The sequence below is a fragment of the Budorcas taxicolor genome, chromosome 19, assembly GCF_023091745.1.
Source record: "Budorcas taxicolor isolate Tak-1 chromosome 19, Takin1.1, whole genome shotgun sequence".
NCBI classification, from domain to species: domain Eukaryota; kingdom Metazoa; phylum Chordata; class Mammalia; order Artiodactyla; family Bovidae; genus Budorcas; species Budorcas taxicolor.
The window spans coordinates 29851670-29876237 of record NC_068928.1 but is presented as its reverse complement, the minus strand read 5'-3'; the positions used below and the strand labels follow the sequence as shown (position 1 = coordinate 29876237).

The 24568-nt window shown below is 47.6% G+C and overlaps 1 protein-coding gene across 1 annotated transcript in view; it reads right to left on the bottom strand.

Annotated features, from left to right (window-relative positions):
• Window positions 1-24568, bottom strand: part of SHISA6 (shisa family member 6) — a 258955-nt gene that overhangs the window by 223522 nt on the left and 10865 nt on the right. Inside the window, exon 2 of the mRNA XM_052658601.1 lies at window positions 10758-10918. Within this exon, the coding sequence (XP_052514561.1) occupies window positions 10758-10918 (161 nt within the window). The remainder of the gene's footprint in view (window positions 1-10757; window positions 10919-24568) is intronic.

Sequence of the window (24568 nt, the reverse complement as noted above, 5' to 3'; positions counted from 1 at the left end):
CCAGGGCCGGGCGTGGACCCAGAGGCAGGGACAGGCTCCAGGGAGCTGTAGGGCCTCCCAGGGCCCTGTCTGCACCTCCGGTCAGTCTGGCCTCAGGGTGTGGCCTGTGGGGTCAGACTGCCCCTCCTTCAGAGCCCAGACCAGTGCCTCCTGGTGGTATAACTCTGGACAGACTTCTGAAGCCCCTGAGTCTCAGTCTCCCTGTCTACAAAGCAGGCCTGATCACAGGCTGCCTCACTGGGTAGTGACAAGATTGAATTAAGTCATTGCGTGGAAAGTTCTTTAAAAAGAAGGAAGAGCTTTAAAAATCTGAAAGATGTGGTATATACAACGAAATCTTACTCAGCCATCAAATAGAATGAAGTAATGCCATCTGCAGCAACATGGATGGGCCCAGAGACTGTCCTACTAAGTGAAGTAGATCAGAAAGAAGAGGAAAAGTCTAAAAAGGAATGGCACAAATGAACTTACAAGACAGAAGGAGACTCACACTTGGAGAATGAAGTCATGGTTGGTTGCGGGGGTGAGGAGGGGAAGGGGTAGTTAGGGAGTTTGCGATGGGCATCCACACACCGCTGTATTTAAAATGCATAACCAACAAGGGCCTACGGCAGAGCACAGGGAACTCTGCTCAATGGTATGTGGCAGCCTGGATGGGAGGGGAGCCTGGGGGAGAATGGGTACATGTGTATGTGTGGCTGAGTCCCTTCGCTGTTCACCTAAAACTATCACGACATTATTAACTGGCCATACTTCAGTACAAAATAAAAAGATTTAAAAAATTATTTTAAAAGCACCATCCGTTGTGAATATTCTTTAAATACCAGGGTTTTCAGGCTTCCTGGCAGCTATGCCCCTCCCTGGGGAGCACAAGCCATGGGTGTCTAAGGGCAGGACACACTAAGACAGGCCAGTCACCTCCCAAGATCCGGACCCAACGTTCCTTCAATGCAATCGGAAGACCGCTGTTTCCAGGCTACCGACTGATCTGCTCTGTTTGTTCACACCAAACACAGTGTCAACTACACCCCCGTGACTCTCTCGCATGACTGCTCCCCTCCTCATCGGATACACGGGTTCTGACCCCCAAACACAAGACTGTTAGTGTGCTGTTCACAGCTCTCGTGTACCTGGCCCTGAGCTGGGCTGACAGCAGTCATGTCTTAGGGAGATGTCATAGGATAGAGGTCCAAGGTGGGACTCATTCCCTACACCCATGCCCCTAACTCTGCAGTGCCAGGCGCCCTGGGGAGGGGCTGACCCATCCAGGAGTCAGGATAGTGAGAGGGGAGCCGAGATCGGGAGGAACAGGGAGGCTGAACAAGAGTGGACATAAAGAATGTTCCAGAGTGAAGAGCAGATCTTCGTGGGAGCCTGTGAAGCCAGGGAGGACTTGCCACCCAAAAACCCAGCAGGTCCAGGCAGCCAGAGCCTTGGTTTTGGTGGAAGGAGGGGTAGGAGGCCCATTCCAGCCACAGAGCCCAGCAGAGCCTGCTCCTGGAACCCCCATGGCCACCGAGGCGCAGGGACGAGGACGGAAGTCAGCAAGCCGGGAGCAGAGGCAGCAGGTGTAGACGACTGTTCTGCTCGGCTGTCAAGGAGAGAAGCAGGCAGCGAGGGGGTAGGGAGCAGTGGTGAAATGGAGAGAGGGCTTCCCTCCTGCCTTAAGGTGGGGGGAGCTCGCTGACACCTAAAGGAACCGAGCTGGTAGAGATTGGGGCGGGGATGTGGATCCTGGGAGCAGGGCGTCTGAGGACCAGAAATAAATGGGATCTGAGACACAATGGAAGGAGGTGCTCCTGGCAGTAGACATAACCTGCGGGTGTCCACACCCACGGAGACATTCGGAACCCTGAGTCTGCCATCGTGGGGGTGCTGGGCACCCTGCTGGCGATGCATGACTTTAGTCAGCACACTTTCTACACCATCACCTGGGTGGTGAATATAACCACCAAGAAGGTCAGGCTGGGGACCCCAGTCTCCGTGTCTCCTCCTCCTATGCCCCAACGCTGAGTTGCGTCTGACTCTTGGCAACCCCATGGACTGTAGCTCTCCAGGCTCCTCTATCCATGGAATTTCCCAGGCAAGAGTACTGGAGTGAGTTGCCATTTACTACTTCAGGGCATCTTCCTAGCCCAGGAATCGAACCCACCTCTCCCGTGTCTCTTTCATTGGCAGGCGGGTTCTTTACCACTGAACCACCTTGGGGACCCTGGACTCTAATGGGACATGGTAATTACTTAGCTCTCATTAGGCCCCATTCTACCTGCTGTAAAGCCAAGATCCAGCAACACCCTGACCAGAGCTGCAGGAAAGGAAGGCGGGGGGAGCGGGGCCTGACGTTTATGGGGCACTCCTGGGCTCACGACTCTGTGCTGGCCTCTGACTTGCTCACAGCATCCTGGTGAGGGATGTGTACCCCCACTCACATGTCACATGGAAGCAGAGGTTGCCTGGAAGGTGCCTGGGGCTTTCAGAGAGAAATTAAGAACAGGGGTTGACAAACAACAGCCATGGGCCCAGTCGATCTAGTACTTTTATAAATAGCATTTCATGGGAACACAGCGGTGCTCACTCTTTTACGTATCTCTGTGGTCCAGCCGAGTAGCTACGATGGAGACCTTACGGCCATAGAGTCTGAAACATTTACAACCTGGACCTTTTCAGAAAAAGTCTGCCCAGCCCTGCTGAACAGCCCTGGACTGAGGTCTATCAGCTGGTCCAAGTTCAGGCAGGATCTGGGTCTTGGCGTGTCCGGTTCTGTCACTGCATTATCATGCCTTCTTTACAGGGAGGGCGTCTTCATGTGGGAGAAGTAGCCAGAGAAAGCTCTCCCATTAGCCCATCTTTCTATTAGGAATGCTAACTGGTTATCCTGTGTGTCAGGATGGCCGAGCCGCCTAAGGCGCTACGTCCATGGGGTTGCAAAGAGTCAAACACGACTTAGCTACTAAACTACAACAAAAACAGGTTATCCTGGTTCTCAATGGAGTCCACATCCACTACTCGGCAACCAAGGCTATCTTACTATACCAGACATCAGATCAGCATAGTTAAATCACACCCACACTCCCTACCATGGCCTCCAAGACCACGCGTGACTGGCCCACACCTACCCTTCCATCTGCATCACGCACCTGCCACTCCATCACTGACCACACTCGACACCTGTCCCGGCTTTCTGTTCCGTGAACAGCCAGGCGTGCTCCAGCCTCAAGGCCTTTGGACTTGCTGGTCCGTCTGCCTAGAATGTTCTTCCTCTGGATGTCCCCATGGCTGGCTCCTCTCTGTCAGTCAGGTGCCAGCTCAAATGCCACCTCCTAGGACCACACGATCACAAGTGCCAAGGGGAAGGGGGTGGGGAGGGATGGACTGGGAGTTTGGGATGAGCAGATGCAAACTGTTATATGTAGGATAGATAAACAACAAGGTCCTACTGTATAGTACAGGGGACTCTATTCAATATCCAGTGATAAACCATAACGTAAAAGGATATGAAAAAAAATGTATACATAGGTATAGCTGAGTCACTTTGCTATACCACAGAAATTAACATAACATTGTAAATCAAGTATATTTCAAGAAAAATAAATTTTTTAGAAACAGGCCTCCCTTTCCCCAGCCTTCCTCTAACACATCACCTGCCTGCCTATGCCTGGAGCATTTAGCACTCGCTGAAATTATTTACCTGTTTACGTCTCCTCCATTACAGTGTAAGCTCCCCAAACGGAAGGGATTTTTTTTGTTCAAGACCAAAACTTGAACTCAAGGAGATGCTCCACACCACTAACATTTGTAAAACTTTATTTAATCTTTGGCCATGCTGCATGCAGGATCTCACTTCCCTGACCAGGGATCCAACCCATGCCCCCTGCATCGGAAGCACGGAGTCTTAACCACCGGATCATCAGGGAGGGCCCCCACACCACTAATGTTTAAAGCAGCCCTGTCCAGTGTCAATGAGATGCAAATCATAGATATGACCCACATAGGTAAGTCCACATTTCTTAGTCATCATGTTAAAAAATGAAAAAAACAGATGAAATTAATTTTAACAATAGATTCTATTTAACCCGATGTATCCAAAATATTATCATTTCAAATGTAATCAATATAAAAAATTATGGAGCTATTTTAATACTCTTTCTTTTTTCACACCGACTCTTTGAAATCTTGTCAGGCTCTGAAACATACTTCAAGCGCTCCACAAACAGCCACACATGGCCTGGTGACCACCAGAGGAAGACGTGCAGGCCTGAAACAGTGTTTCTCTTTGTCAGATGCTGCTCTGATTGTATTCACACTTCTTTACTCCCCACAGCAGCCCTAGGAAGGAAGCACTACTATTCACCCATTCTACAGATGGAAGCAAGCAAAGCTCCTACCCTCTGGCCACACTGAACCTGGAGTCCTGGGTCAGCCCCAGGATGGGAGGAGAAAGGCTGTGGGGTGAAGCCTGGGCTCTGGAAACTGGCACCTCCTGGCTCGGCTCCCCACCATATAACCAGCCCACTGGGCTGTCAGTGTGGCCAACTCTGTGCTAATTGTGCAGACAGGGCAGCAGAGGGTCACGCAGCCTTGATGAGAGCTCTGCAACATCCAGGCAGGTCACTACTGCCTGCGGTCTGGCGCCTCCCTCTTTCCAAGTGAAGGACCATCTTGACACTCCCTGCAAATATTCACTGAGCTGTTACAATGAGCTTCCAGGGAATGCTCTTGGATCTAAGACGCCACAGAGAATAAGACAAACCCTTGCCTACATGGAGCTTACACTCTGGTAGGGACAGAGACAATAAACTAGTGATCTCATCGATTCACGGCGTTAGATGGTGCAGGTGCCCAGAAGAAAATGAAGCAGGGGACAGGCGCAGATGAGATTAGGAAAGGTCATCAACCTTTGTGAGCATGAACTTTCACAGCACAAATATCTGATGCTGGACAGTTTCCTGCCACCAAAGAGAAGGGGAAATACCCTAAGGCAAGAACATGCTGACTTGAGGAGGGTCAGGTGTCTGGATCCCAGAGAGAAAGGCAGAAGGTAATACAGTCTGAGCTCAAGGAAGCACTGAGGGGCCAGGTCATGCAGCACTGTAACTATGAGCCCCTCTGTCAACTGTCCAGCCTCATTCTTGGTCTCCATGAAGCTCGGAGGCACGCCCCTTGGCTCCCTTGGTCTGCCGTTAATGCAGGCGGCTTTGACAGGAGGCAGAGGACTGTTAACTCACATACACAACTCCCAGTGGTGTGCAGCTGCAGGGAATAAATATTTATTCCCTCCAGCAGACACCACTCTTGATGATGGTAAGTTGGTTATCAAGACTTTAGAACCCCAATACATGATATCCGAGGGATGGGTACCCCTACTCTCCCCAAGTTGTCCCAAGACAGGTTCTTTAGGAGTGAATCAGACCAGGTGAACACGCAAGGTCCCCACTCCTCCCCATTCCTGAAGGTCACTCGAGACCACTGCAAGCCTCTGAGATCCTGGGCTCAGGGACCTGCAATTCCAGATAGAGTACATATCATGACGCCCAGCTCTGCTCGGTCTGCCAATCAGTTCTGATGCAGTCAGTCCCTGGTATCCAAGGGATGGTTCCAGGAACTGCAAGGGAAGCCAAATTCCATGGATACTTGAGTCCCAAAGTCAACCCTCTGTACCTGCAGCTTCCACATCCAAGGATTCAGCCAACCTTGGATGGTAAACACAGTACAGGATCTGAGTTTAGTTGAATCTGTGGATGGGAAGCCTGTTGTAGTTTTACTCACACCTACTTCTGCCCAGGGGACTCCATACATAGCTATAGACTGACCTCTCCCTCTCTCAGATGAGCCCAAATCCCCCGCTCCTTCAGCCCACCTGCTGTGGAGAAGACTTACCCCTGCAGCTCACGAAGAAGGACCAGCCAAGCTCCACTTTGTGAGTCTTGATGTGAATTCAGACTCTGCAGTCCTTGAGGACATTTTTCTTATTTGACAATCTTCCTTTAGCTCTGGTTCTTGGTTTGTTGAACAATGGAATCGTGTGGGAAGTTTTTTGAAAATTACTAACGTCTGGGTTCTACCCTAGACCAATTCAATCAGAATCCTGGGAGGTAAGGGCCAGGGATTAGTGTTATCAGAATTGCTTACATCATTCCAGTGTGTCATCAGGGCTGAGGCTTGTGGTGCTAACAGGATCTTCTCCAACTTTAATAGGTGTACAAATCACCTAAAGATCTCGTTAAAATGCAGATTCTGAATCACTAGTCAGGGGAAGGGCCCAAGAGTCTGCACTTCGAACAAGCTCTCATGGGACGCAGTCACTGCTGGTCCACAGACCACACTTTGAATAGTGAGAGTCTAGAGGCAGCCAGATTTGAGAGGTGGGAGATGGGAATGGGCTTTACTGATTTTCCGTGTCCAAAGTAACTGTCCAGTATTAAAGCTCCCTTTAAAACTGGAGAGGGATTTCTAGAAGAGTTAGGATAAAGAGCTCTTACGGAAGGAAAAAGGAATTTTCTGCCAATGTGGAAATAAGAGATGTTATAGATATGAAATGTTGCAGGACCCCCTTTGCATTGTAAATAAAGTAACTAACAGACTAGCCAGAAAGAGTGGGTACTCCAGACTGGTGGTATCATTGCTTTTACTCTTATTAAGGCAGGACCCTCACTCCACTCCCTAAACCAAACAAGCCTGTGCTTTCGACATGCAAGAGCCGCATAAAGCCCTCCAAAGCCCCTTCATCCTCAGAGGATGTGCTACAGGCAGGGGCAAGCACAGAAGGCTTGGGGCCAGGGGCTTTCATTCTGGATAAAACCCCATGGATCCTTCCTGGTCTAAGGACACCAATGCCTATATTTCTCTCATTAATTTGGTTTATTTGCCTTGAGTTGTGAATATACTTCTATAGCCCCACTATGGCTGATATAGAGGTTTGCTATGTTCAGGATCTATTTTAAGTGATCTCCTTAGTTTAACTCATTGAACAACTCTACACATTCAGAAAAATAAGATCATGGCATCCAGTCCCATCACTTCATGGCAAATAGATGGGGAAACAGTGGAAACAGTGACAGACTTTATTTTTGGGGGCTCCAAAATCACTGCAGATGGTAACTGCAGCCATGAAATTAAAAGATGCTTACTCCTTGGAAGAAAAATTATAACCAACCTAGACAGCATATTAAAAAGCAGAGACATTACTTTGCCAACAAAGGTCCGTCTAGTCATGGCTATGGCTTTTCCAGTAGTCATGTACAGATGTGAGAGCCGGACTATAAAGAAAGCTGAGCAACGTAGAATTGATGCTTTTATACTGTGGTGTTGGAGAAGACTCTTGAGAGTCCCTTGGACAGCAAGGAGATCCAACCAGTCCATCCTAAAGGAAATCAGTCCTGAATGTTTATCGGAAGGACTAATGTTGAAGCTGAAACTCCAACACTTTGGCCACCTGATGTGAACACCTGACTCTTTTGAAAAGACCCTGATTCTGGGAAAGATTGAAGGTGGGAGGAGAAGGCAACGACAGAAGATGAGATGGTTGGGCGGCATCACCAACTCAATGGACATGAGTTAGAGTCAACTCCGGGAGTTGGTGATAGGCTGGGAATCCTGGCATGCTGTAGTCTGTGGGGTCGCAAAGAGTCGGACACGACAGAGCTGACACAGCTGTACTATTAGCCTCACGGCAGATGAAAAAACTTAGAAAGGCAAAGAAACTTGCCAAAGCCACATACGCAGCATGTGAAAGGGGAAGAAAAGGAAAAAATACTGAGAGGCATTTATGTCACAGCAATGTTATATCAGGGCTTTTAAAATGTTACTTGCTACGTGAGCTCGTGAAAATGCAAATTCTCCTCAAGCAAGTGAGATGGGAGCCTAAGATTCTGCATTTCTCAAAAACTCTCAAGTGATACTGATGTGGCTGATCCAGACTCATAGGCTATAATGCCTCCTGAGATTTCTGGATATCTTTCTCAAGATCCTCCAACAAGACTCTTGCCACAATACTCCTCTGATCAGTGATCAGCAGTGATCTGTTGATTTGACCAGTGGTGAAACCACAACAAATCTCTACTTGGAACAGTTACACAAAGTTCTATTTAAACTTCTGCTCAAAACGCAGTCTTCTGTGGCAAAGGATCAGCTATTCGGAAAAGCAGTTGCATCCATTAGAAGTTGTAGACATTGCAGATGGTTATGAAATTGCTTTTAAATCTAAGTATCACCATTGAGAATGCATTCTGGGCCAGGGAACAATTCCCATCTCTAAGAGCCAAGTGAAGAGTTCCAAATTGAGAAATACAGGGAGGGATTTCTCAAAACAAAGGAGTGAATCATTTAACTATAAGCTTCTCTTCTCAGATCAACAGAGGAAAGGATATGTACAGAAACCAGAAAAAATGACAGATCTTCACGAGCAGTAGAAGGCATTTAAGGGCAAATCAAGACTGTGCACTGAGTTTAGACTCAGTGACTGGGAACTATCTGGTTTGTGAATGAGACAGAGAAAAGCAGAACAGAGAGGGATGAAGATAAACTTGAGCCTGACTTCAAATCATGAGTCTTTGGAGAAACAGAAAGGCCCCCTTGCAGATGGTCACAATACCAAGTTTAAATTAGACAATCAACGATAAGTTAGAATGGCACCTTTCTGCAATCTCCACAGCTCAGTGATTCCCCAAACTTCGCTCCATATTAAAATCACCTGTGGTGCTGGAGAAGCCTCTCGAGAGTCCCTTGGACTGCAAAGAGACCAAACCAGTCAATCCTAAAGGAAATCAACCCTGAATATTCATTGGAAAGACTGATGCTGAAGCTGAAGCTCCAATACTTTAGCCAGCTGAGCCAACTCACTGGAAAAGACTCTTGACGCTGGGAAAGATTGAAGGTAGGAGGGGAAGTGCCGGGACAGAGAATGAGATGGTTGGATGGCATCACTGACTCAAAAGACATGAGTCTGAGCAAACTCCGGGAGATAGTAAAGGACAGCAAAGCCTGGAGTGCTGCAGTCCACAGGGTCGCAAAGAGCTGGACACGACTGAACGACGACAACCTATTAGAAAGAAACATGCCCCCCACCTCCTGCGCAGGCCACACCCCCACATCAATTAAATTATAATCTCTGGGGGTGAGGCCCAGGTACTCTAAATTTTTATAGCTCCCAAGGTGATTCCAACGTGCAGCCAAATTTGAGAACAACTTCAGTGTCTTCATTCATAAAATAAAGGAATCCATCTGGACAAGTTATTCTTTATTCTGTCTGTGTGTTAGAATCACTTTCGAGTGATTTTTTAAACTACTGCTGCCAGCAGCATCCCCAGAAACTCTGGTTAATTGGTGGGACCCAGACACCAGCATTATCAGCATTTTTAAGAGCTTCCCCAGGTGATTCTAATATGCAGCAAGGGAGATAATCACTGGTCTCGAGGTTTTTGCCAGTTCCTTCTATTACTTACATTTTAAACATTTATGATATTCAGGCTAAAAATGCATCTTAGAATTTTTTGCAAGGGTGGATTTCTCATTGTTAATTTTAAATCAGAGATTTTTAACTTTGGAAGAACCTCATAAACCCTACACAACATGTTGGATCAAATATATATTCATATGTGTACATCTGGGGGAGGTGAATGTCCTTGATTTTTTTTCCGAGTCTCAAAAGACTTAACTCTATTACCTCAAAGGCAAGTATGTGATTTCTGATTTTATAAATTTGGTCTCAATAGCACGTCTGCTACAGTTTGAATTCACAACAGACCTATTGCCACCTAGTGATTGCATATCTTTATTGCAGGTTTAGTTCAGACCCTACAGCCTCTGAAGAGCTATAGGGTGATGATTTCAGATCCAAGTACCAACACAGAAGCCATGTCTGAGATTGGGGCTGGTAGTAGGCTGTCTGGTAATGCTCACAATGAGAGATGACCTTCCCAGCTGCTCTTGTAAGGGGACAGTCCTCTCAGAAACTCTGAGAAAGTAATGTCCCAAACTGGATTAGGATACTAGGGTTTTCTAGACCTGACTGTTGTTACCTACATGCCTCAGTTTGAATCCAGGCTTGCTTTCATACTAACCATATGTCCTTGGAAAAATTATTGAGCCTTTCTGTTCCATATATAAAAAGAGGATAATACAAGTACTTCAAAGGCTGCTGTGAAAAATAAGACAATACATGTAAAATGATCAGCATAACACTTGGCACACAGCAAGATCCCCATACATGTGAGGTTATATTATTTATTGTTATTCCCTTGTTTTGTTTATTGTTCCATATGGGTTACAGTGATGGCCAAGTGGAAGAACACCAGCATATTGCTATTACACAGCAACTCATATATCCAGAGAATCCACAGAGCACAGAAAAAGGTTATCCTATAACAGAGACATAATCCCTACCCACAGGAAATGCTTTTTGAGATTCCAACAGTTGAGCAGTCTCTGCAGCCACTTCTTGTCAAATATCTGCCTTCCCACCACATGGGCAAGAGAGTGACTATACCTCACCCCCAAGGCTCCCTCAAGTTCCTTTCAGGGAAGAGAGTTCTGCAGACACTCAAGAGATCCCAGAGGCTCTAAACAATCAGCTCTCCTCCAGCCCAGACACTCACTGGCGGTGGTCTCCCACGCCACTCTCTCCCCAAGGGGGACAGTCCCCAGACTCTTCCACAAGCCCACCAGGTCAGGGCTCCAGGACCGGCCTGGCTGAAGCAGAAACACCACAGAACCCTCTCACCAGCCTCAGCCGAGACGCAAAGTGATCAGCGCTCACTTACCTGGAGTCTGCTTGGCCGTGCGCACGGGGGTGTAGTGGTTTTTGGAGGATGATCGGACCGGCGTGTTCTCTTTGGGAGAGCTATCGATGGCCGAGATAGTTTCTCTTTCACAGTGTGCTATGGGGATTGGTCCCTGTTGTCTTAGGATGTCAGCCAGAGCCCTGAAAGAGAAAGAGATCACACAGTGAGATTCACCAAACCGGTGAGCAAGCTGGGTGGGCGACTTTCACTGGCCCTTTGATGGATGGAGACCCAGTATTCAGTTACAGCCACAGCATCATCTGGTGTTGGGCCCAGTGGGGATATAGGGGAGAGGCTGCCATGCCTGGCGGGACAGGTATTAAAAGATTGTGATTGCGGTTTCTCTCTTTGATTCATTTCATACCAATGAACTCTGAGCCCTTTCAAAATGCTGGCTCCCCAAATAAGCCCCTATGCCAGGCAGATACTACAGGAGGTGCCGTGAGGAATGCCGCTGCAGTGAAAGGTGGTCACTGCTGGCCTCCAGTTCAGTGGCAAGTAATTAATATCAGGGGGATCAACCTCCCCATCGAAAGACACACACCAAGGAGAGGGTATCTATATAGGTGACCCAAATAAGTACAAAACACAGCTCCCATTGTCAAATAACGAGAACACAGTTCCTACCATCTAGGGGCTCAGCATTTAGGGGAAATCACTCCCACACGTGTTTTGGAACAAGACTCCCTCTGCAGGTTAATATCACAGGTGATACTACTGTTGGTAGAAAACAGGGACACACAGGATGTTCTGAGGAGACCCAAGGGACCACCATCCGACATGGTCATTTCAGGGTCAGGTGCCCAGTTCTTTGCATGAGTGAGGCAAGGATTCTTCCGTGTACCTGGGCTGTCTCTCAGGCATGGGTGAGGCACTGTGCTTCCAGCCCTCTCCCAGCCAGTCCAGCCCACCTGAGATCTGGCCACACCCAGCCCACCCTGCAGCTTCCATCTAGCTCCCTGCACTCTGCCCCCTTCCTTGAAAAGTGACAACCACAGGGGTTTAAAAAGGAGTCTGAGAGTGAATTGTTTCCTTTCATTATTCTGCCTGACATGCTGAACCTTCCTAGGAGAGGAGCAGCAAGCTGGCAATCTTATCATTTAGGGGCATTTATACAGCAATTTCAGATTTTCCAAATGCTTTCCCCGTGCTGGCTTGCCTTTTTTTTCCTCGGGCTCTAGGAGGAAAAGCATGCACACGTCACCACCTCATTCACTTCTGTGGACCAAGAAGAGAGGGAGGCGAAGACAGAACCTCACCAGTCTGTTAAAGGAATTTCGGGGAGACCTGGGGCCTAGGGATAAGAAAAAAACACTGCCCTACAAAATCGAGAGATTTGGGTTCTAATACCAGCTCTGCCAGTGATTAGCTGTGAATTTTCAGACAGATTTGTTAGCCTCTGAAATTGAAATTTAATCTTTTTATTTCCCAGCAGCAAAACAAACGGTTTAAACTAACATGACCTCGAAGATCCCTTTTAATTCCAAAATGTGATCAATATTTTACATATTTTTTTAACCACACATCCACACAAATTACCTAGACTCCTTCACCCTATTTATGAAAGACACTTTCCTACCATTTTTCCATGGTAAGGAAGTAGCAAGTTAAAAGTTACAACAGAAGTACAGACCAGTGGAATCAAATTGAAGAGTCCAGAAATAAACCTATACATCTATGTTCAACTGATTTTCGACAAGGATGCCATGATCACTGGAAAAGAAGTTTCTTCAACAAATGGACATCCGCACAATCAGAGAACAAAACTGCACCCTCACCTCTTACCATATGTAGTGATTAATTCAAAATGGATCATAAACCTAAATATTAGAGCTAAAACTATATTCTCTCAGAGGAAAATTGAGAAATCAGTCTCTGTAACCTCGGATTTGGCAAAGGCTTCTTAGATATGATACCCAAGCAGAAGGAACAAAAGAAAAAATTTGCAGACTCGACTTCCATCAAAACTACAAACATTTCTACATCAGAAAATAGCACCAAGAAAATGAAAGCCAACCCAGAGAATGGGAGAAAATACTTGCAAATCATATTTCTGCTATGAGATTTGCATTCAGAACATTTAAAGAACTCTTATAATTCAGCAATAAAAAACAAACAACACAATTTTAAAATGGACAAGATATAATTAGACATTGCTCCAAAGAACGTACACATGAAAAGTAGCTCAACATCACTAGTCAACAGGAAAGCACAAATCAAAAACACAATGTGATACATGTTCACACCCACCAGAATAGCTATGACCAAAAGACAATTCCAAATGTTGGCACGGAGGTGGAGAAACTGGAGATTTCACACACTACCGGTGGAAATGCAAAATGGTGCAGGCCCTTTGTTAAACAGTTTGGCAGTTCCTCCAAATATTAAACATAGAGTTGCCATATGGCCCAGCAATTAGAATACTCCTAGGTATATGCCCAACAGAAATGAAAACATATGCCTACACAAACTTTATATATGAAAGTTCATAGCAGCATTATTAACAATAGCCAAAAGGTGAAAATAACCCAAATGCCCATCAGCTGGTGAATGGATGAATAAAATATTGTGTAGTCACACAAAATATTATTCACTTCAGTTCAGTTCAGTCGCTCAGTCATGTCCGACTCTTTGTGACCCCACGAATTGCAGCATGCCAGGCCTCCCTGTCCATCACCATCTCCCGGAGTTCCCTCAGACCCACGTCCATCGAGTCCGTGATGCCATCCAGCCATCTCATCCTCGGTCATCCCCTTCTCCTCCTGCCCCCAATCCCTCCCAGTATCACAGTCTTTTCCAATGAGTCAACTCTTCTCATGAGGTGGCCAAAGCTTCAGCTTCAGCATCATTCCTTCCAAAGAAATCCCAGGGTTGATCTCCTTCAGAATGGACTGGTTGGATCTCCTTGCAGTCCAACAGACTCTCAAGAGTCTTCTCCAACACCACAGTTCAAAAGCATCAATTCTTCGGCGCTCAGCCTTCTTCACAGTCCAACTCTCACATCCATACATGACCGCAGGAAAAACCATAGCCTTGACTAGACGGACCTTAGTCGGCAAAGTAATGTCTCTGCTTTTGAATATACTATCTAGGTTGGTCATCACTTTTCTTCCACGGAGTAAGCGTCTTTTAATTTCATGGATGCAGTCACCATCTGCAGTGATTTTGGAGGCCAAAAAAATAAAGTCTGACATTGTTTCCACTGTTTCCCCATCTATTTCCCCTGAAGTGATGGGACCGGATGCCATGATCTTCATTTTCCGAATGTTGAGCTCTAAGCCAACTTTTTCGCTCTCCTCTTTCACTTTCATCAAGAGGCTTTTTAGCTCCTCTTCACTTTCTGCCATAAGGGTGGTATCATCTGCATATCTGAGGTTATTGATATTTCTCCCGGCAATCTTGATTCCAGCTTGTTATTCAGCCTTAAAAAAGCAAGATGCTTTGATACATGCTACAACATGAATGACCTTGGAAACAACACACTACTTGAAAGAAGCCAATCACAAAAGACCACAGCTTATGATTCTACGCATGGAAAATACCCAGATTCGGCAGATCGATAGAGGTAGAAAACAGACCGGTGGTTACCAGGGGCTGTTGTTGCTGTTTAGCTGCTCAGCTGTGTCCAACTCTTTGTGACCCCATGGACTGTAGCCTGCCAGGCTCTTCTGTCCACGTGACTTCCCAGGCAAGAATACTGGAGTGGGTTGCCATTTCCTTCTCCAAGGGATCTTCTCAACCAGGGATCAAACTGGTGTCTCCCGCACTGGCAGGTGGATTCATTACCTCTTGGCCACCAGGGAAGCCCTGCTGCTGCTGCTGCTGCGTCGCTTCAGTCGTGTCCGGCTCTGTGCGACCCCATAGACGGCAGCCCACCAGGCTCCCCTGGCCCTGGGATTCTCCAGGCAAGAACACTGGAGTGGGTTGCCATTTCCTCCTCCAAAGCATGAAAGTGAAAAGTGAAAGTCACTCAGTCGTGTCCGACTCTTAGCGACCCCATGGACTGTAGCCTACCAGGCTCCTCCGTCCATGGGATTTTCCAGGCAAGAGTACTGGAGTGGGGTGCCATCACTTTCTCTGAGGGAAGCCCTACTAGGGGCTAATGGAGGGGTTAATGGAGAATGACTATTAACAGGTACAGGTTTTCTTTGGGGGATGATGAAAATATTCTAAAACCAGACAGTGGTGATAGTTGGAGAACTCTGAAAATGTACAAAAATCACTGAACTGGACACTTCTAAATTTAAGGATTAATTAATTTAAGGATTAATTGAATTACATCTCAATAAAGCAACTATTACCCAAAAAAAAGTTTATATTCTTTTTTTGTGTTTATCTTGCCTATCAAGTTCTTATCTATGAAGAAAAAACAGAATCAAGTGGTTAAGTCCCTGTTTTTGGAAAGTCAAGACTAAATCTACATGAATGACAGTGACTTTGCCCCTTAGGCGACATTTGGCCATGTCTGGTAACATTTTTTGGTTGTCACAGAACTGGGGAGGGAAGTCAATCGGCAGCTGGTAGGCGGAGGCTGAGGAGGTTGCTAAACATCCCACACTGCACAGGACACCACCCCCTACCCCCACCCCCACAAAGAATTATCCCACCCAAAGTGCTGGCGAGGTTGAGAAACTCTGAGCTACAGCACTATGTGAAGTAGGTCTTTGATTAACGCTCAGTGCAATCTAGTTCCCACAATATCTACCAAGATGGGACACTGGGCTGGGCTCTGGGACAAGTAGGGCTGGCAACACTGAGACGAACATCTTGAAATCCAGGGGATCTTGTGTGTCTGACCCGTTCAGTGTATCCCTGGGTCTTGGCACGTTGCTCGGCCACTACTCAAAGAGAGAAAGGAGAGAAGAGTATCTCCGTCCCAGCCTTTGTAGGGCTTTCAACCCAGCATCCTTTCGGTCAATATGGAAAGTGTAAATGGCAAACCCACAGCAGATTCACTCCAGGCTTACTGGCCGAGGAGGACCTAGCAGAGATGTTCAACCTGTGATCAGGACTCTTGGGACTGGTCGGCGGTGGGTAGGGGGTGGCTCTCGGTACTCAACCCTGAGAAGCCATGCCAATGCTGAGCGCTGAGAAGTGAGGGGGAAGAAGCCTCTCTGGAGAGCATCAAGTGCCCCAGAGCATCCCTGCTTGCTACTGGAGAAGGAGTTTTAACTGGGTTACAGCCAAGCTGTCTCCTCCTGAAGGTAATGACTTGCACGACACCCTCTCCAGGTGCCCTGTTGGCAGGGCTGCGTGGGCTGCCCAGTCGAAGGAGAAGGACGTGTGCTGAACAGACAGGCTAGTTGGGCTGCAGGGACCCTGCCCTGTGTGGGCCCCAGGAGGCCACGCCCACAGCAGGCTTCTCTGCCTCCTGAGCATCGCCCCCCTAGCGTTCCCCCCTGCCCGGCGCCCTCGGGCAGCAGGAACGGTGGTCCTTGTTCCTGGATGGTGCTGGGCCCCCCTCCATCACCTCACACCCCCTTCCCTCAGCTCCTCAGATCGGTGACCTCCCTCCCCACTCCTGTTCCTCTCCACTTTCCATCTCCTTCTCTCCAGGGTGCTCAATAAATATTACTCTAATTCTGAAATGTGCGATCCCAGCCTCACCTAATTAATTTGGATACGCCGGAGGAAATGGGTTAAGGCCTGAGCTACTTTCTCACCGTAGGAAAGAAAATTGGTCACTGAGGAAGAATGAAGGGGATTTTGTGACAGAGCGGCCGTTTCCTTCAGGGATCGGAGGAAGGGGCAGAGACTCAGAAGAAGGGGAGAGAGAAGGTCAGACAGTGACAGAGAGAGAGAAAGGGAGCGACAGAGGGACAGAGGTAGAGACAGAGAGGGAATGGAAGTGGGGGTGGGGGAGAGATGGACAGAAAGGGAGCCAAACGGAGGGGGAGAGAGTCAGAGGCTCCGAGCCAGAGGGAGGCAGAGGGCAGGGTTCAGAGATGATGGTGTAGACAGAGACGGTGAGCCGGGGAGCCGGGCAGGGAATGGAATCAAAGGGCCAGAAACAGGCAGGCAGGCAGAGCCAGAGAGAAAATGGGACACAGAGTCAAAGGGAAACTCAGAGAAAGAGAGAGATCCAGAAGGCAAGAGATGGGGAGACGGGATCAGAGAGAGACCTTCCCGGGGAAAGAGAATCTGGGGGAGAGAGAGAGAGACTGGCCGGTGAGGACTGAAGCCGGTTCCCAGCCGGGGGCAGCCCCACCCCACCCCACCCCCCATGCCGACTACAGAGGATCTAATTTAAGAACTTGAAGAATCTGGTTCTCTGTCCTGCTCATCCCAACTCCCCCACCTCCCCCTCCCCCAGAGCCACTTCACTGCAGTATCTGGATACAGGAAACAAAGCGATGCTTTTTGCCTGAATTATCTACCTAATTGTTTTGGTTCGCCGCACATGGATTCCTTGGCATCCTGAATGTGTGGCAAGCAGGGGAGAGTTAATTAATTGGGCAGCAAATCTGAGCAGGGAAAACAGTCATTCTGATCACTCAAGCCAGGAAATGTTCATGTTCTTCAGGACTCATTGTTTGTGTGTTAACCATCTGCTGAACTGAGTTGCATCTTATACGTGGAGAACACTGAATGGGTTCTAAGGGCCTCACCTGCCTTGTCCAGCACGGTGCCTGTACCAAACCTGGAACCTTTGCAGCTATGGTTACCCCAATTTTAAACACGACACTGAGGCTCAGGCTAATTCTAGGACCGAAACGTTGATGGAAATGAAATTTCAACTCAGGGCTTCTTTGCTGGAATCCTGACGTCCTTCTGCTCACTGCGACTGCCTTTTTTATACATCTCACTTTCCTAAGAATTGTCAGCTTGAATGAGTTCTCCCAGTGTTTCCAGCTGAGTCTGCTAATTTAGCAAATGCCAGTTAATATTTGGGCATAGAGAAACAATTAGTCAATGAGTGGTTCAGGTCAAGACCAATTATTCATTCGCTTAACACCTTGGTTAATGTTGTCAGTGGTCTCAAGGAATGAAAGTGCGTTTGCATTTTCCTAAGTATTGAGTTATCACAACTCCTGTAGGGACCAAGCCCAGTCAACATTCTGACGTGTGCTACTTGCATTCAAGACATGAAATCTGTCTCAAAATGGCAAACGATTCTCTCAACATTAGAAAAGTAAAGAAAACCTTGGTTATAACTCTGCTTCATAGTCCTGCCAGCTTGGGAAATTAAAGGCTTTAATTTACTGAGCAATTACTATGTGCCAGACATAGTGCTAAACTCTTTGATGTGCGATCTTATATAATCCTCAAAAGGACCCTATAGAGTAGGTGCTATTGGTAACCGTAGTTAACTGATGAGAAAATTAAGACTAAGAGATATTAGATATCTTGCCTGAGGTCACACAGCTTGAAGGAAAGTTGCATGGCTCAAGGTAGCCTGGAGTTAAAACTCCCCTCCAGGTCCTCCCCACCATTCTAGGCAAAACAAAGAACTTTCTCATCCGAAGAGAAAAACAGACTTTAGGTTGATTACGCCCAGCTCCAAGCCAGCCCAGCCTCTGGCCAATCTCCAGAACTCCTTGCCCCAGCCATTTAAGAGATAATTACTCCCAGCAACCTTGGAGAAGAACAGGCCCCCTTAAGACAGTAGCTTTCTACATACATGCCTATATATACTTACTCTTTTCTTAGATAAGCACAGCAGCTCGCTAATCTGACTGCTGCCCCTTCTCACCTCATTAAAGGTGATCTGTTCCTGTAGAGTGCCAGTCTCGTTCTTTTTCTGAACCTCTCCTACTCTAACTCCGAACATTACACAGTTAATAAGCGGTAAATCCAGATTTCAAATATAAGTGGGTTCAACTAAGAGGCTGACTTTATACCACTGAATTATCCATTCACCCATTTGTCTGTCTATTCATCCATCCATCCGTCCCATCCATCTACCCAAACATCAACCTACCTATCCTTCCATCAGTTCATCCATCCATCCTTTCATCTATCCATCCATCCATCCATCCATCCATCTTTCCTTCCAATCCTCCATCACTTAATCATACTTACTTTTTTACCTACTATGTTCCTACAATGGTCTCTGAATATGACATTGTACACTGTGTTCAATCTTTAGCAGAAAAATCTACCCAGACAGAACTCAGTGGTCACCCAACTGCCCATTTCTATTCACCTCAGTGAGTTATCACCATCAAAATCAACAGCGATGAAAGTTTTTACATTGTGCTAGCAGGCAATCTTCCATCAAATGAAACCCTTGAGTAGAACACCAGTACACTTCATTAGACCCCTGCTCTGCACGAGCCCTACTCTACGGAGTTCTTGCCAGAAGTCCCATCCAGAAGTCCCAGGACTTTGCAGAGTTTCCAAGTTTGAAAACAAATGTGGCAAAAGGGTGCCCCATAAAATACCTGGAACTGTTTTGTCCTGATCATGACTCATTGGGCAGAAAGGAAAACTTAGGTTCCCCTTAAATGACGTAGGGAAGCTAGGAACACTTAGTTAATCTCAGAAGTCTTTTTGATCTCAATTCACATACTTTCCATGAAGAGCCCATGTATATTTCTGCTCACTGAAGCAGAACAGATGGGAGCCAGCCTTCTGCCTCTGCCACGTCCCTGGCTCTCAGGGCCACATAACCACCACGGAAGCGGGGAAATCAGTCTAGCTGGTGTCCAGTACATTTTTCAGTACCAAGAGCGAGGCAAGCCGGAGAGTTGAGACTCTTAATCAGGACCTTTCTCTTTTCCGGAGGAGCAGGAAAAAAAATTACGCTTTTGGATAGGGATGATAAAAGGCCAAACAGATGAACTATTCCATGAATAAGCTATTCTGGTTAATGTTTTTTTATTCCTAACGACTAATGAGAACACTCTTGTTTTTGAAGAATTTTCTAAAAGCATTCCTGCCTAATTAAGTAGAGTATACTGAATATAATTACTTATAAAAAATGCAAGGTTCTTCCATGAGAGGGCCACCAACCTAATCTTTAGTTCTCTTCACAGAGAAAACCCAGTAGGATGGAGACAAGCTGGGAAATGGAATTCCTATAAAAACTGCGGAACGAACCATGGACGATTCTGATTGCTACTTCTGCGCTATTTCTCCTAAAAGTAGAGGGTAGATGTTCTACTCTGGTTAAATGAAATATCCTGGTTATTTGAGTCCTGGATGACTGAGCTTTTACTTGACCCTGCCACTCAGGAAACAGCCAGCATCCTCTCTCCCCTCAGCTTCATCCTTATCTACTGGGCAGCCAGGGTGCTTTTATCCTCTGAAACACAAACTCCAGACAATTGAAGTGAATATATTTTTAATAAACATGGACCAAGGAGAATGGCTTGATTCAGTTCTCCTTTTCCTGGTTCTCTCACAGTCCACTTGAAAAACACAGCTGCCAGCTTTGTGTGCGCACAAGACCGCTCTCCACATACTCAGAGGCTCCGAATGGATGGCTAGAATCTCTTTTGTTGTGATAACAATGTTTGTGCATCTGCGCCCAGCCGTTCCCCAGGTCCGAGTTGTCCCCAGCCCAGTCGGAATTCATCACGGCCAATAAGCACGGCCGAACTTAGCAAGGGAAAGCTCAGCTGGCCTGCTTTGCTTTGCAGGCCAGCAGGGCAATCCCTGCAACCCCGTGGGCACTTGTCCCCCACGGCCAGCCTCAGGCCCGGCACAGAGTCGACGCACCTCCCCGGGAACCGCGATTCATCCCTAATAGTGTTTCCTCCCCACGCACCAGCCCTTGTCTCACGAATCACGTGAAAATCTACCCATGCCTAGGAAATTTGGTAGCATCTATACCAAGCACAGACTTTTACAGAAACGTTTGGATTGTCTGAGCATGCATCAAAGATCAGAATGGGTGAAAGGCAGCTACCCTTTGGAAATGAGAAAATGGAAATGCTACCAAGATCTGTTAGCAGGACCACTTGGGCAGCCAGGTGATAGACGAGCTAATAAATGAACCTGCCGCTTCTCTTATTGTTGATACTGTTGGAGTCATCTTCTCGATTTGCTGTAAGCACAGGCATAAATCTATAGGAGAGGCAAGAGGAAGGTGGTATAACCTACTAGCTAAATATGGGAGTCTGGAGCCAGAGTACCTGGGTCAGAATTCTGACAACTCAGGATATTGGTGGGTCTTCCCTGCTGGTTCAGACAGTAAAGAATCTGCCTGCAATGCAGGGGAACCGGGTTCGATCCCTGGGTCAGGAAGATTCCCCTGGAGAAGGGAATGGCTACCCAGGCTGGTATTTTTGCCTGGAGAATTCCAAGGACAGACGAGCCTGGAGGGCTCTAGTCCATGGGGTCACAAAGAGTCAGACATGACTGAGTGACTAACACTTCTCACTTCACTTTCAGGATACTGGTGATCATGAGGTGGCTGCTTAAGTGCCCAGAGGTTCTGTGTCCTTATTGAAAAACTAAGGCCAAAATACTAAGGCCTCAAAATAATGTCCACCTCTTAGGGTTATTACGAGGATTAAACAAGTTTGTATTTGCAGAGCACTTAGAACCCGTTACCTTGTAAGCACTACTTAAATATTTGACTAATAAATAAACCCAAATACAACCTCCCAGGGTCTACAGAGGCTCAGCCAATAGAACCACGAGGAAAGCACATGTATACAGGTGGAAGAGGGGAGCCGGGCAGCTGACTCAGGCAAGCCAGATGGCAAAACGCCTGCCATGGAGAGGGAGCCACATGGCAGGCCTGTGGCTACGGGTCATTCTGGAAGGGACCACCTACAGCCCATATTTTCCACTCAGGCCTAAGGTCAGAAAGGCATCTGGTCACACACCAGCTTTGCCAAACACTGAACTTGGATTCTGCAAGCCAAGTGCTGAGTGCCTGTTCCTCCCTGCGAGACCATCACAAGTCAGGCTTCTACTAGGGTGCAAAAAGCAAAACAAGGATTCTGTCCAGGTATTTAAAGGGCAAATGGGTTAGACGGACCAGGGCAACATTTTCTGCAAAAGATTCAGCTATTCTTTTTCTTTCTTCTTCCTACATCCCTTTTTCTTTCCTTTGTTTTCTTTTCTCTGTCTTCTTTCTTTCCTTCTTTAAAAAAACAACAATTATAAACACTTTTGCCATTTCCAAGTTCAAGTACCTTCACATCAATGCAACTATGGAAAGGGTTCGGTACCCAAGGGTGGAGGTTGCTCCACTGTGCTTAGTCACTCAGTCGTGTCCGACTCTTTGTGACCCCATGGACTGTAGCCCACCAGGCTCCTCTGTCCTTGTGGATGCTTCAGGGAAGAATACTAGAGTGAGTTGCCAGGCCCTCCTCCAGAGGATCTTCCCAACCCAGGGATCGAACCAGGTCTCCTGCATTGCAGACAGATTCTTTACTGACTGAGCCTCCAGGAACGCCCAAGAATACTAGAGTGGGTAGCCTATCCCTTTTCCAGGGGATCTTCCTGACCCAGGAATCAAACAGGGGTCTCCTGCATTGCAGGTGGATTCTTTATCAGCTGAGCCACCAGGGAAGCCCATGCTCCAGTGGGCAGGCCTCAGAAGGAAGTCAATACTGGCTTCCCACGAGAATTAACTGAACGAGAATTGCATCCGAGGAAGAGAACGTTACCACCTCCAGGGGGAGAGAGAGCCCCAGCTCTAGACACATCTGGTGCCCAGAGGGGGAGGCACTAAAATGTGTCATCTGCCCCTGGGAACCAAGAGGGTCCGTGAGTTTAAGATGTTAAAGACAAGCATTCACAGGAGGCCACGTGCAAACAGCATTCTATATGAGTAGAGTGTGCGAGGAAAATGCATTTTCTCCTACAGGCCAGGGCAGCCGCGTGTGTAAGGACACGAGTTATCTCTGTGGACCTGAGCCTCCCAGGTGCGCTGAGAACAGAAGGGGCCAGAGAAGAACACGCCTCCACAACCGGAGAGTCCCCTACCCCAGAGCAGGGCAACAGGCCAGAGCAGGGCTGAGGGGCTCACCCATGGTCATGGGCACAGAAAGTGACAGAGGTTGTGATGAGCCTGCTTCCTATCTTCAGGGAACGCTCTAAGGCAGAGAAAGATGGATGCCAACCTCCAGGAGCGAGAGGAAGGGGGCTTAGCTAGGGGTCCCTCGAGAGCCGCCAAAGCAGGCCAAGGGAAAGAGGCCAAGGTCCTTTCCTGTAAGGGTGCCTCTAAGGACATCCTTTCTCATACTGTCCATGGGGTTCTCGAGGCAAGAACACTGGAGTGGTGTGCCAAATGGACTCGAGTTTGAGCAAACTCTGGGAGAGAGCGAAGGACAAGGAAGCCTGGCGTGCTGCAGTCCATGGAGTTTCAGAAAGAGTCGGACAAGACTCAGCCGCTGGACAATAACAAAGGGCACCCTATCTTGTCCTACAGTGGATGCAAAGCTGCCTGATCAATCCAAAGAGTGGGGTCGGGACAGCAACGCAGGAACAGACAATAGGGAAAGAACGGACGGAGGCAAGACAGAGATCTCTGTCCTGTTAAACCCAGAGACAGGGCCAGCCATCCTGTCTGCTTCTAGGTCCCTAAGCTCTCATGCCCAGCCAGTCATCCTGTGGCCCAAGGGAGTGAGGGGGGGCCCACGTGGTGGCATAATCCATCAAAGCTGAGAGCGAGAGTTTACGGATTCTAAAACCTCAGGGAAATACAAAATAACAGAAAACAAAAAGAAGGGAAATTAGTGGGAGCCCCCAGAGGGAATCCAAAAGGGAATCTGAAGCAGCCCGATGGGCAAGCATCACCAATCCAGCAGAAATGGGGGCGGGCTAGTAATCTCACTCAATAACACAGACGTGGAAATTATAACACACTTGAAAGGAAATGCATTTTTACTGCTTCCTGGGCCATTGCAGGATTACCAACTAGGCTAAAAAAAAAAAAGAAAATTGATCTTCGGAGAGCTACTTTATTGAACAGATAAGAATGATTTGTAATTAGCATGCCGATTGTCTGCAGAAGAGCCTGCTTGAACACAGTCTGTCTTTCTGCCTGGTGGATGCACCCCGTATCATCCCTGCAGTCTCCTCTGAGCTATTCATCTGTTCATCAGCTTTTTATCAGACAGAGGAAAGAAAAGCAACTTCGCCGAGGTCCCATTTGGATAAATTTTGAATTAGCAGAGTCTGAATCAATGCAGTCTAATGAAGTTACAGCAGGACAGGACAAGTTTAAGAAGGAGGACTAGAGGAAGTGAGGAAAGAAATAAAAGGACTCGCAACAGAGGAGGAATCAAAAGAAGGACAGATGGAGACAGAGGTCATGGTGGTTAAAGACACCGAAAGGAACATGAAGCAACATTTTAATGATGTGACTTAAAAGACGGAGAAGCAGCAGATCCTCTGTTGAAAGCCGGGTTCTCTTCGCAGATGCTCGGGGTGGGGGAGGGGCGCTGGCACAGAGGTGGGTAAGAAGCTGGCTGTTGAGGATCTGAGAGCACAAGAGCTGAGTGAGTTCCCTTAGCCGGAAGAGCCTTCTGAGCCGACGGGACAGCACTCCTGGGAATGTTCAGGCAGATTTCTCAGGATACAATAAAAAGGCAGAGAAGGTCCAAGAGGGCGGCTGGAGTCCAGATTCTTCCCAAAGTTCTGGAGCAGCTTCAGCACGTGGGCTGGTTAACATAGGCCACCTTCAGTTGCCCAGACATGGGGGTGACCAAGGCCAGAGTCCCTACCGACAGGATCCAAGGCTGATCAGAGGACTGAGGGAGCAAAGCTCTCCTGGAGACATCCTCTTTGCTAGTATGGGGTTTGGCTCCCTCCCTGCCCCAGATCCCGGGGGTCTGTACCCCAGGACCTCAGAGTCTGGGGTGGCGGGGGGGTGGATGGGTTCTGGA